Genomic DNA, 14,217 nt, shown 5'->3' on the forward strand with positions numbered 1-14,217 from the left:
CAGGAGCTAAAATGAGTTGTTTTTGAGTAATGAATTTTTGAGTAAAAAACCTGTTTCGCACTTTTTTTTTTGGAAAATAAAAAATGTTCAACTACTTTTTTGCAATTGTTTCTACATGAAGTCATTCGTGTAAGTAATGACAATCATTTCGAACCCAGAGTCATTAAAATCGGTTCATGTTTGGCTAAGTTATGAGCATTAAAAAAAAAAAAATTCTTATGTAATGAAAAAAATCGATTTTGAGCCGAAAAACAAAATTGACGATAAATCTTGAGAAGAAATTTTTTCGGGCGAACAAAAAAATACGTGTCTCATTATTTTGCCCAGAGAGCAACATATTTGAGTTACATCGAAATCAAAGAACAAGACCCGAATAGCCCGGTTGAATTGAAATGGAAAGCATCTGCAGCTATTCCGAGGACAGGTTCATATTTTGAATTCGTCACACTTTGGAAAATTATTATCTTCTTTTTAATTAAAATTTTGCCAGCTTTCATTGTTCATTCCAGATTTAACAACTTTCATAATCCTTATGATATATTACCTGTATACCCTGCTTGTTTTCAACAACATCTATAGCAACTTCGACCTTTTCCGGAATGAAATCAACAGCAATTCTTCATGTGAAGTATTTATTAAATTCACTTGCAAATGCCGAAATCAACTCAAAGCCAGAAATGTGATTAACCAAAAAAAAACAAAAGCAAAATTCACTAAATCAAATAAAATCAAGGACTTATCCAATGTACGTAGCAATTCACAGACAATCCGTCCTGTATTTAATGCCAGCCATGAGTGGGTCCAGCTCCACCACCACCGCCGCCGCCACCGCCAGCACTACCAGCAGCACCACCGCCTCCACCACCGCCGCCACCAGCAGCTCCACCAGCAGCACCTCCACCGCCACCACCACCACCAGCCGCACCATGTGCACCAGGCGCACCGCCACCACCGCCGCCACCGCCAGCCGCACCAGGTCCACCAGGCGCACCACCACCACCGCCGCCACCACCTGCGGCGCCAGCGCCTCCTGCGCCACCAGCACCACCAGCAGCCACAGGCACAATCTTCACCACGGGCACCGACGGCACCGAAACCACAATTGGTCCATGTGGCACCAAACTCAACGGCAAAATACTAGCTTGATTCTGCGCAAAGCAGATCAGGCAAATCACAGCCAAGGCTAAGACCTGCATAAATATTCAGGAAAATCAAAGGATAATTATTAGAAGCAAGCGACCGTTAGCTGGTTTCAATCTCACTTACCAAAGAATGCTTCATTTTGTTTGTTGTGCTATTTGCGACCGCACGACGTTCGCTCTAACTGTCGATTGGAAGCTCTATGCCAGTGCTGCTCTTGGTCAAGGCTTTTATACGAATCTGCTGCTTATTAGATGAGTAGGTGTCACAAATGCTTTAAACACCTTGACTTGTAATAAATCAAGGTTTGGAGTAAAAAGAAAAAGTAAGCCAGAATTTATTATTAGAGTAACACGAGCCAATTGCCAGCCCATTCTTTTAATGGGTGCAAGCGGATAATTTAGCTACCGGCTTTCGCATAAATATTCATCATAATTTACACACTGGCTAAGTATAGTACAACGCAGCCAAACGCTTTTGAATAACTCCGCTCTGCTTGAGCTTTTAAGGTATGCGATGTGGCTTATTTTATGGAGCGCTGCTCTATTTACGAGTATTTTGCATAAGAATCTGGTAGCGCAAACGCTCTAACATATTTACATATATGGATGTGAGCCACAGTGGCGAGAACATTTGCGACATTTACGACCTTTTGTCCGCTTTGTCCAGTTGATTAATTCTTTCAATATTTATAATTTATGTGCAGAAACTAGTAGTTCCAATCAGCTGTTATTGTTGTTAACACTTCGCTTATGGGGAAATATGCTCTAATTACATCATTTGCGCGGCGCATGCGCAAACGCGATTGGCGAGTCGACTCGGTGCGTGTGTGGCAATTCAATTAATAAGCTGGTGTTTAAAATGTATAGAAAATGCATTTCGCCTTTGTATATAAATTAAATACTTTTGTTGATTTTATCAATGTACCTTTGATGAAGTGGTAGGACAAGTTTTAACTGGTCGATAAACAAGAGCAAATGTTTGTAAGCAGACATGTAATTAGACAAATGTACATTGGCCCACTGGCAGTTGCTGAAAACAGCTGGCATATAATACAGGTACATATTTGCAAGAGACTGAGGGAACAGCGAAAAGCAATTAGAGTTATTTTTTTTTTTTCAAATTGCATCAAAGAAATTTTTCCGCATAGTGGGATATTCTCTAATTTTTCGTTTACAAAGAATATCAAATGTAATCAAATCACTAATGTGCAAATTTAGATATACAGGGCTAATGATTTTAATGAAAGGGCTGAGATTTTGTATCAGAAATAAGAACGATGATATCGAGAACGAATTGTAACAAATAAAAAGGTCTAAATTGTTAAGTGGCCGCCGTAGCCGAATGGGTTTGTGCGTGATTACCATTCGGAATTCACAGAGAGAACGTTGGTTCGAATCTCGGTGAAACACCAAATTAAGAAAAACATTTTTCTAATCGCGGTCGCCCCTCGGCAGGCAATGGCAAACCTCCGAATGTATTTCTGCCATGAAAAAGCTCCTCATAAAAATATCTGCCGTTCGGAGTCTGCTTGAAACCGTAGGTTCCTCCATTTGCGGAACAACATCAAGACGCACACCACAAATAGGAGGAGGAGCTCGGCCAAACACCCAAAAAGGGTGTACGCGCCAATTACATATATATATATATAATTGTTAAGTTTTTTACCTGAGTCAAGTATATTCAAGTTTGTTTCCTTCACCTGAAATTTTACCCCCACTACCTGAAATTTTATACCCGTCTACAGGTTACTTCTTTAATTTAAGTATTTTTTCTTTATCGCTAACTAAAAGGAGATTCGCTTAGCTGCACTGAATACTAATGCAAGCATTTTTGCGCACTTAATCGGAATGTGAAATTATCCGGATTTTTTTACATGCTCAAATAAGTCAATTATCCGTAAGTTTCTGTTTCTTAACCAAACTATTCTTCTTATATATAAAAATGAGTGTTTGTCTGTATGTCATCGATGAACTCAAAAACTACTGAACCAATTATTATTAAAATTGGTATATGTATGTATTTTTCCATGGAAAAGGTTTGTAGAATATGTTCATTGATGATCGAATGTGTATGTGAAGGTCTTGACTGCTGATTGACATTCCGAACGCATTTGCTGTGCAGTTTTTTTTTTTTTGGTAGCATCGTATACCATCGGCGACTTGGCAACATCTTATAAATTAAACAGTATCACGTCGTTCCTGCATAATTATGCCTCCAAAGCGACGAGCAATTAGCCGATCTACACCTCAAGCACGAAAGAGAAGAGCATTACGAGCCTCAGAACCGGACCAGCAACGAGCGTCAAGGCTGGAAAATCTTCGAGTGCATGCCGCTGAGACCCGTTCGTCTGAACAAGGAGAAGTAATGCTAGAAACTGTTAGAATACGTACTAATCAGACCAGTTCTTCTGAGACAACTGAACTGGGAAAAGAAGGCTGCAAAATGTTTGAATAAGCACTGCTCGATCAAGACGAACACTGCACGCTGATTTGAATCTTAGTGTCTTCCATTATGACAGTAATAATGGTTACAATCTTCATCCAAATGTTGTCATTGGAAAAAGGAATAAAATTTGCATGTGTTGTAGTACACTCAAATTTAAAAATGAAACACCTGGGATGTGCTGCGCCAGTGGAAAAGTTAAGCTACCAGATTTACATTCACCACCCGAACCACTGTCAACGTTTCTATCTGGTGTTACACGTGTGTCAAAGCATTTCTTGGAAAATATCCGCAAGTACAATTCATGTTTCCAAATGGCATCGTTCGGTGCAACGAACATCGTGCGCGAAAATTACATGCCAACAATCAAAGTCCAAGGACAAATTTATCATAGTGCCGAATCGCTTCTACAATTGCCGGATGCAGATCACAAGTTTCTTCAAATTTATTTTATGGCAAACAGTGATGAACAAATTGAACAACGAAGTCATTACAATGCGGTCACTAGACAAGAAATTGTAGCTGCGTAACAAGGCCTTTTTTGATCAACACAATGAATTAGTTCGGTTGTTTAAAACCGCCATTCAACGAATGCCTGCCGATGACTGCGCAGTTGTGATTCGAGCAGACAAAAGACCCGTTGGCCAACACGAAAGACAGTTCAATGCACCAACAATCGAAGAAGTGACGATCGTAATAGCTGCCGAAGAATTTGAATCGCGCGACATAATTCTTCATCGCAGAAGTGGTGACATTCAGCGAGTCTCCGAAACTCATCGCTCCTAGGACAGATTGCAGTATCCGATTCTGTTTTGGCGAAGAGATGATGGATATCATTTTAACATCAAAATGAGAAATCCACAAACAGGTGAGGGAACGAATAAGTCAGTGCCATGAATTATTATTCGTATAGATTGATGATTCGTCAAAACACTGTGAACCACATTCTGAAATGTAGACGAGTTGCGTTCTGAAGAGTACATCCATTTACGAGACGCAATCGTTAATGATAGTAATGTCAATCCAAACGAATTGGGAATAATGGTCATATTACTGTCTACATTCACGGGGAGTCCACGGCACATGCATGTATACGCACAAGATGCGATGACATACGTTCGCGCACATAGTCGTCCAGATTTGTTCGTCCTCTTTACATGCAATCCAACATGGAATGAAATTAAAGAACTTCTATTAGTTGGACAATCATCTTCGGACCGCCATGACATTACCACACGCGTATTTAAACAAAAATTGAAATGTTTGATGGATTGTATTCCATTGAATGGCAGAAAAGAAAATTACCACAAGCACATATTTTGGTTTGGTTAATCAACAAAATTACGCCAGATCAAATTGATCAAATCAGCTCAGCAGAAATACCAGTTAAGTACATTGATCCAGACTTATTCGACGTCGTCACCAAAAATATGATCCATGGCCCAGGTGGCGCATTCAACAAAAACTCACCATGCATGTCTGATGGAAAAATTGGTTTCTGATACCATCACTGGCAGTGACGGATATCATTTTTTTAAGTGATAACGTCTTATAATTCGATTTAACAGGCTGCACGCACGAAAAAATGTGTCGTTACCTTGCTCATTAGTGTTACCTTGCTCATTTGTCGTTACCTTGAATGAATTGCAAGCGAGAGCGCGGAACGAACGACAAAGAGGCACAATCGGCCCCCGCGTTCGGCAACGTTCGCCATCTGGCTCTATCCTACTTGAGTGAGCATATATAGTATATCTATGTATATGCGCATTTGTATATAAATTCACATACTTGTATTTGCATATGCCTTCTTCCTGTGTGCATGGTAATGAACCATTTCTCTGTTGAGAATAGGACGATGTAGAAAAAGTAGGAAATGAAAGGGAGTGTTTCGAGTGTAAAGTGTCTTGAAAAAGTCAAATCGATGATGTTGCCTCTTAGTGTTGTTGAGTTATTAACGTCTGATGCACAATCGAAATTGAATATATCTTTCATGAATTTTTCACGTTTGTGTAAATGTAACTTGGCCAATTCCATTGCAATTCCATTTACCTCCTCCTCTATATCCATACAAAATATCTATCAAACAAATAAAATTAAAATTTTGTTTTGAAAATTGCAACCATTCCATCAATATTTTCTTATGACGTTGTCACGTTAAACTATAGTCAGTAAACAGACTTTACAGACAACCTCTTTTTCAAGTACGTTTAACCCATCGGTGCTCAATGTCTTTGACAACCCCTAGTGAAATTTTCCAAGGAATTGTTTTGTAGAACATATTAATCCTTTAATAGACAGTTTAAGAGGGTTTTTCCACAATTTTGGAAAAATGGGTTAAATAGTCATATAACGGTGGGATTCAACGAGATAAAATGTTCCACAAAAAAAATATCATTGAATTTCACTAAAAGTCGACTAAGACGAAATTTAAGAAAAATCAAAATTTGTACTGGATTCACCATATTATTTAATATGAGATTTGATGAATATTGCGAAATTTTAATATACCGTAAAAAAATTGTGACCCGGTAGACCAAAACCCAGTTGGGATTTTACTATTCTACGTGAGTACTTTCATTTGCAATTGGTTTGATTTGGGCCCGAGAATTGCTGTCGCACAGTGTGATATTTATTTAAAACTTAAAAAAAATCTGTTATCTTGCTTTTGCTTGACATTTTTAGTATTACATTTTCAATTTCATAGAACAAATTCTAATCTTTTGCATAAACATTGCAGTAGCGATACGGCACATCCGAGGCGCAAAGGGCTTCTTTTTTTTAGTAAGAATAGTGACGTCATTATTCCTATCATCGCCTTCTTCCTCTTCTGTGCTATTACCAGCTAAAACATCCAAGCTTTGAAAGATCCCTTCCTCAGTAAGTTTGGTATTTTGATTTGGTAGTTGATCAACAAAGAAATTTTCAATCTTCTTGTGCCTGAAAAATATAATAATAAATGTTAATATCAGCTTCTCGAAGTTTATTGTTTACTTATAACCTTTTTAAAACAGTTGGCAATATTCTCTTGCTTTACCATCTCCCACGCCCTTTATTGACTTCAAAAATTCAGTCACAAAAATTTGTCGCTTCAGCGCGCACATTTGTTATCTTGTCTGTATTTGTCTATACTGAACTTTCAATGCATGGATCACACCTTGCTTCAGAAACTTTATAAGCTCGGTTGAGTTAGGGGAAAGATTCTGATTCTTCTGTCCAGCTGACATGCAACTTTGTGACAAGCGGCGTTTTCATCTGCTTATCAAGCGAAAGTATGCATCTGCATCATTGTCTCTAACCTCGTCGTGAATTTTACCAAATTTTTTGTTGTGAGGCTTTCTCTAACGCCACATCCAGCTGAGATATGGAGAATGAAACTTGTAATAACGGCGTCATGTTATCTGTTTCGTGTGCACTGCACGTTGGCGCTAGCGCGTCTCGAGCTAAACCTCGGCAAGTCTGTGAAAGGAAGTTAGAACCAAGGTAGAAGTTTATCTGAATCTAGTTGTGAATTGGACCGCAAATTGCGGCCTTTCGATAAGTCCTCTGAAGACGGAGCTTGTCTTATTTATGAGGAACTATAAAATACCTAGAGTGTTTGCCCCTCAATAGCGGGCTCTCTGACGAGGTGAAATACCTGGGACTTATCCTTGACAGAGGTCTAACGTGGAAGCCAAACATTGAGGAGAGAATTAGGAAGGCAACAGTCACCTTGTATGGTTGCAGGGGCGCTATCGGCAAAAATGGAGCCTCTCGCCTAAAGTCATTTTTGGCTTTATAACACGATTATAAAACCAATTTTGCCGTAAGGAGTCCTTGTCTGGTGGACCTCGCTAAAAAGGATGGTATAAGTTAAGAAGCTGGAGAGGGTACAAAGGTCTGCCCTCATTGGAATCAGTCGGGCACTCCGTACCACTCCTACTCTAGCGCTTAACGCTATGCTGAATGTGGCACCCGTGGGCATTGTAGGAAAAACTACCGCTGCACGCGCCGCAATCAAACCAAGGTGTTTGGGACATAAGCTAGACTTAAGTTACGGGCACTCTAGCATTCTTAAAAATTTTTAGTTCATCCCCATGGTGCTAGATCCTGTGCATCCACGCTATTCCCTCAAGGGATGAGTGGGAAGGATGTAACATTTGGCGGCAAGGCATGGCAAACATATTCATGGCTGGCTCGAAGTTGGACGGAAGAGTTGGTAGGGGAGTATTCAGTAAGGAGCTTCCCATCAAACTCAAATTTAGGCTTCCGGACCGCTGTAGTTTTTCCCAAGCGGAGGTATCCGGAATTAAGGAAGCAGTGGACTGGTTGCTCACCTCGGTAATTACCGTTAAGAAAGTAAATATTTACTTCGATAGCCAAGCGTCAATTAGGGCATTGGGCTCATTGTTTGTTCGTTCGAGATTGGTCGGGGATTGGTCGGGGAATCGGTGAATTTGATGGGTATTCTTACTGGACATTGTCCGTTAGGTGTTCATGCGGTGAGACTTGGGATTGCCTCAAGTCCGTTCTGCAGAAGCTGTCTTGAGGACGAGTTGGAATCATATCAACACCTTCTTCTCAGTTTGCCTGCTCTCGTCTGGCAAAGATTTAAGCATCTGGGCTCTCATTTTTTCGCTACACCTGCAGATATAGCGGGTCTAAATATCACAAATTTGATGAAGTTCATCAATAGCTTGAAGCGGCTAACTACAAACGTAAACCAGCCACCGTCGGCGTCGTCGTAAATGCATGGTCATCATCGTCTCTAATCCCAAGGCTCCTTCGTCCTTCCCTTCTCCTTTCTTCTCTCCCCTGTATGGTATCATAACGGACTAATTGTTGAATATTTGTCCAAGTATGACCTAAACTAGGGCTCCATTTAATCTAACTTAACCTAAGGTTAGTACGATCGCATCACCTCCTCCTCCATCAGAAGCGAGAATTTAGCATTTAGTACTGATCCGGCAACAAATCTGTGGATCATTTGGAAACCATGTCACTCCAAACTACACACAAGATTTGCAATTTTCATGGTCGTACACCATATGAGATCATTCCTTCTTGTAATTGGGGACTCTTCGAAATGGAAAACTTATGCTAGGCCTATCTTATCATAGAGAAGTACATTTGGAATATGCAAGCACTACGATATTTGGAGCCAAATATTTAAAAATTAATATTGTATGTAGAGTAATTTTAAGCAAAATTGAAATTTAGATCATAATGCATTTTAGAAAAGTTCACTTTCAATGAAATATATGTATCCCCGTAACCGCTTAACCGATTTCACAAACTTCTTTCGCATATTGCCTTTAGCTCCACTTGAAAATTCTTTGCAACCTTTTCATTTGGTCAATAAATACTCTCACCTCCCTTATAAAGATATATGTCACAGGTGCTTCTAAGTTTCAATAGAGGGAGAGCGACACATTCCACAATTCAGTTAAAATTGTATGATAGAAATTAAAGTGAGGCCTCTCTTAGCGATTTAAGCATCACAGTGACACAACCCAGATGCTTTTAAAACTAGAAGGTTTGTTTGTGCATTTTCCCCCCTTGTTCACTCCTCTTGGGAGCATAGGGTCTCGACACCCTCCATGATATGTCAACATCTGCTAGTTCGCGCAGCATCGACCTTTTCCAAGTGGTTTTTGGTCGACCGATGCACATGATGCGGAGGCATTTGTTGACGATTGTAGCCTCTGTGTGATGGTGTTAGAGACCAAGCATGTTTCGCTTCCGTACAACAATACGAACTTCACGCATGAGCCAAATATTCGTAGTTTAGCGCGCCTGGAGGTTTGCGAACTATCCCATACTGTATGCACTCGCCCGAATACTGCCCTTGCTTTGTTTAGCCTGCAGTTGACATCTTCATCTACTCCACCAACTACCATGATGATGCAGCCGAGGGAGCAGAAGCTCTCCACGTACTCCACCGGGCATCCGTCAACCAATATCTGCCTTGTACTATTTTGGTTAACTCTCATAGCCTTGATCTTGGCGATCCAGTTCGACAGTGCCAGTGCGACTAGTCTGTCCGCCTTCGCTTGCATGTCAGAGAGTCTTTGAGAGAAGAGGCAGATGTCATCGGCGAAGTCGAGGTACTCAAGATTTCGGGTGAAACTCCATACAATGCCTTTCTTGTGCAGGGTCAGTTGGCTCATGACGTCATCGAGGACGATGGTGAAGAGAAGGGGTGACAGGGGACAACCTTGCCCTACGAATGCGTTGGTAGTGAATGGATCGCTGATATCGCCTTTGTGAAGCACTGCCAGTTCGGAGTACTGCCTCGGGCTTTGATGAGGCAGATTATTTTGGCGGGAACTCCTTTTCTACTCAGTGGCAGCCCTATTGCGTCTCGTTTGATGGTGTCGAACGCTTTCTTAAAGTCTACGATGCGAAGTGTGGTGGTTTGGTCAACACAGCGGTGAGGGCGAAAACCAGCTTTCTCATCTCTTAAGGAGCATTCGATATCTTGTTTTGTTTGTGCATTTATCGATACATTTATTGATGAAACAAGCGACATATCGGAAATACGATTTTCTTGCTAGATGACGTGTTACGAATGAAAAAGAAGGCTTAGATATGTTCAACCAACTAAACTCTATTTTGAAGCAACTAAGGACGGCCAGTAAGGATCTCGCTACATAGGTGGGGTTGGACGACATCAGGAAAGTTCCTTAAGCCGTCCTTAGTACGATCTTTTCACAAATCTGCACTGACAGTACTGTCGTTAAATTCATTTTTTTAATGAATTTCGAGCTTCAGTAACTGAAAATCCATTTTCTTTACAATATCACTTGTGATTTTGCAACAAAAAAAAAAAAAAAACAACAGTGTTAATATCTGGAAGTTATAAGCTCTCAACAGATTCTCGTTTCAAAATAAATAAAGCATTACACTGAATGATATTTTTAAAGTAAAGTACGATAAGCTGCTTTCCTATTATTCTTTCAAAAAAAAATTTCACAGCAAACCCAGTTTGTACAAATAAATCAACCCTGCTGCAAAAGAGCAACGGAATATTTGAAATAAGTAAAAGGATTATTAATTTTTGTTTCACATAAACACTTTTATTGAATCTATGGACTGACAAACAGCTTTCCATGAACAACCATCGCCAAAAGAATTTTCTCTCTTCAGCCACCTAAGTTTTCGATGGCAATAATATTGCATTTTTGGAATGCAATTAAATGCCTTCGGTGCAGATTTGCAAACTACAAACACAAAGGCATGCAAATGTAGCCAAAATCTGTAATTTCAGCAACATCAGCAGCAAGCGCACTGAACAAAGGCAACAACGCTTTGATAAGCTCATGCAAATTTTATAGATTTATATGTATGTAAGCATGTGTACACTCATATACTCGTATGCAGTTGTGCACCAATGCCCTGCGGGAAAAATTTCTATTGGCAAACTGGTTTGCTTCTAATGAGTTCGGTTTTCTAAATTTTTCACTTTTTCATTTAAGCGACAGATGAGTTGTACACAATGAAGGCCTAGGAGTTGTCTATTAGCCTCCTCTGCATTGATCTTACAAAAGTTCAAAAGTTGTATTAAATTATGCAGATAACCCTACGTAACAGCACTCTGGCACTTTTATGATCTAATAAAGGTAAGAAAAAAATGTCATGAGAGAAATTTCTTATAAAGGGTGATTTTTTATATAATATATAGGAAAGCTTTTCAAGAAAACACACATACAATTCAGAAAAATGCATGAAATTTTTATTTAAATCGATAGTAAAGTCTATATAATTTAATTTTTGAATATTATTTCATGCAAATGTTGACCGCAACTGCGCTTCAAATGGTCCATCCGCTTAGTCCAATTTTGGCATACTCTTTCCAATGTTTCGGCCGGTATCTCACATATAATATAAATGCTTTAATATTGCCTTCCAATGCGTTAATTGATGCTGAATAGACATGAGCTTTCACATAGCCTCACAAAAAAATATCTAAAGGCGTTATATCGCACGATGAATTTGGTAGCTCTTGCAATTCTTCTGGCTGATCTTCACTCCAAAATCGACAATTCTGCTTATTTACGTACCCATTGATCCAAAAATGAGTTTCGTCGCTGAACACAATTTTTCCATAAAAAAGTGGATCTTCGACCAACTTTCCAAGAGCCCAGCCCATTCACCAAAAATTCTGCGTTGCGGTAGGTCGTTCGGCTTCAATTCTTGTACCAGCTGTATTTGAAAGGCTTCACAACTCAATCCTTTCGCAAAATTTTCCACGTTGTTGAGTAACAGAGGCGCTATTGCTGGTCGTGCGGCAGCTGTTCAAGCCAACTTTTTAAAAAGGTAATAGCTAAAAAATCACCCGTTAGTTATACCCTCAATTTTAGGAAACTCCGCACAAGTTTTTTCTAATGGCGATCGCTCCTCGGCAGGCAATGACGAACCTCGGAGTGTATTTCTGTCATGAAAATGCTCCTCATAAAAATATCGGCCGTTCGGAGTCGGCTTGAAACTGTAGATCTCTCCATTTGGGGAACAACATCAAGACGCACACCACAAATAAGAGGAGGAGCTCGGCCAAACACCCAAAAAGGGTGTACGCGACAATTATATATACATATATATATACCTTCTGCTCAAATATGAACGAGACTGATTTAATAAAACACAAACGGTTAATTATTGTTCAATTTTTATTTTATCTCCTTCAAAGTAATCACCATTGGAGGCGATACACATACGCCAACGTTTTTTTTCAATCATCATAGCATTTCCGGAAGGCCGATTTCGGTATGGATTTCAGTTCCTTCTTCGAATTCTCTTTTATGACTTCAAATCGTCTCAAAATGTTTTCCACGGAGCGGCAACTTGAGCTTGGGAAACAGGAAAAAGTCACATGGAGCCATATCAGGCGAATACGGTGCTTGTGGAACGATATTAACATTATTTTTGTTCAAATAATCGCGAACAAGACGTGATGTGTGAGCTGGTGCATTATCGTGATGCAAGAACCATGACTTGTTGTCCCACAATTCCTTCCTTTTAAGACGAATGTTCTCGCGCAAACGCTTTAAAACGTCTAAATAATATTCAGCGTTAACCGATTTTGCGATTTGTGCGATTTTCAAACACAATTTCCTTTACTTTTCCGATGTTTTCGTCGTTTACTGATGTTGCTGGATGACGTTTATGAGGCAAGTTTTCAACCGATGTACGGCCCTCTTTGAACGATTTGTACCACTGGAAAACACGTGCACGCGATAGAGCAGAGTCCCCATAGGTTGTCTGCAACATTTTTAAGGCGTCTGAAGCCGAAATTTTGTTGGAATAACAAAATTACAAACAAATTCTTCACTCCAGCTTGACTTGTTTACAGTAGCACAGAAAACAAACTATGTGACATGTCACGCTGAAATTTGCCATGTAAGCTTATAACAGTCCTACCATCCATGAAATCCATATGAAATAGCAATAAATGGAAAAAATAAAAAAATCACGGAATAAAATGCTTAAAAAAAATTATTTTTGGGGCGAATGTTCTTACTATTATTGCTCCGAGAAAATAATTTTTTCGCAAAATTTTCGAATTGTAAATTCACATAGAAAATAATATCATAAAAAAGATGTGCGCAAAATTTCAGGGAGATCGGTCAGTAATTTTCGACTTATCCTGTAAAGTTTGAATACAACGTAACTATACCGCTTCCAACGCTCGAACGCAAAGAATAGAGTCGTCACGGTTGAGATCTATAATATAAGAAATACTTAAATTTACAGTCTAAAAATCGTTTCACATATTCTTAAAGGATTATATTAACATTTTATGAAAAACAAAAAAAAATTTGTTTTCGAAATTTTACAGGTATATGTCCCCTTAAGACGTTCGCGGCTTAGTAGTGGGAAATTGCATAATCACTAGACAATTTTATTTTAACAGTGCTTCCTTTTAACATATGTTAATGTGTGATCAGTATACGAGTACATAGCAGAAGAGTAAATTACTCTTAACATGCGAAGCAAATTCACTCGCAATTGACGAAATCTCCCAAGTTCAGCAAAAGAAATTTTCTCCACTAGCTCACGCTTTTCTTCCATGGTGCTTTTCAAACTACATACATACAAATGTATTATATTTGTGTGTGTAGGTTGTGCAGTGTTTCTAGCAATTTATTATCTAGCAAGTATTATATTATTGCTTTAAATAAAATATTTGCAGAGATATTTCAAAACTTTTGTAAGCTTCTTTATTGAAAACCTGTAAAAAGTCAATAATAAAACAATACTAGTTGAAAAGACTAGTATCAGGAACTGCTTACGCGTAGTTTTATCAACTATATTTGCCTGCTAATATCATAAATTTAAAATTATTTTTCTGCTGACACCTTTCGGACATAAAGCAGCTGCCGCATTTGGGTTCTTCATGTGCAAATTACAAATTTCACTTCTTTTCAAATATCCACCCGCACACGGGCTGCAATGCATTACTTGAGACACAAAGTAAAAGTTCTGTATCAATTTCATTTCAATTTTTTTTATTTGTCTTCTTGACGAACATTTCATTTATTTTATCTATCGCAAACCTTTCGCTTGCAACGTCACGCATGTCTGCCTTCCAGATGTCCCCCCCCCCCCCCCCCCCCACGACCAATGCGCTGCAATCGAACTTAAAATATGTGCTTT

The 14,217-nt window shown here is 39.2% G+C and overlaps 1 protein-coding gene across 1 annotated transcript; it reads right to left on the minus strand.

Moving 5' to 3' along the window:
* Positions 1-615: 615 nt before the first annotated feature.
* LOC128860401 (uncharacterized) lies at positions 616-1,375 on the minus strand. The gene is made up of 2 exons (XM_054097921.1): positions 1,267-1,375; positions 616-1,190 (listed from the first exon to the last, which is right to left on the minus strand). Exons 1-2 carry the CDS (start codon positions 1,279-1,281, stop codon positions 780-782), a joined length of 426 nt encoding a protein of 141 aa, XP_053953896.1. The 5' UTR covers positions 1,282-1,375; the 3' UTR covers positions 616-779.
* Positions 1,376-14,217: the final 12,842 nt, after the last annotated feature.

The sequence above is a fragment of the Anastrepha ludens genome, chromosome 2 (assembly GCF_028408465.1).
Source record: "Anastrepha ludens isolate Willacy chromosome 2, idAnaLude1.1, whole genome shotgun sequence".
NCBI classification, from domain to species: Eukaryota; Metazoa; Arthropoda; class Insecta; order Diptera; family Tephritidae; genus Anastrepha; species Anastrepha ludens.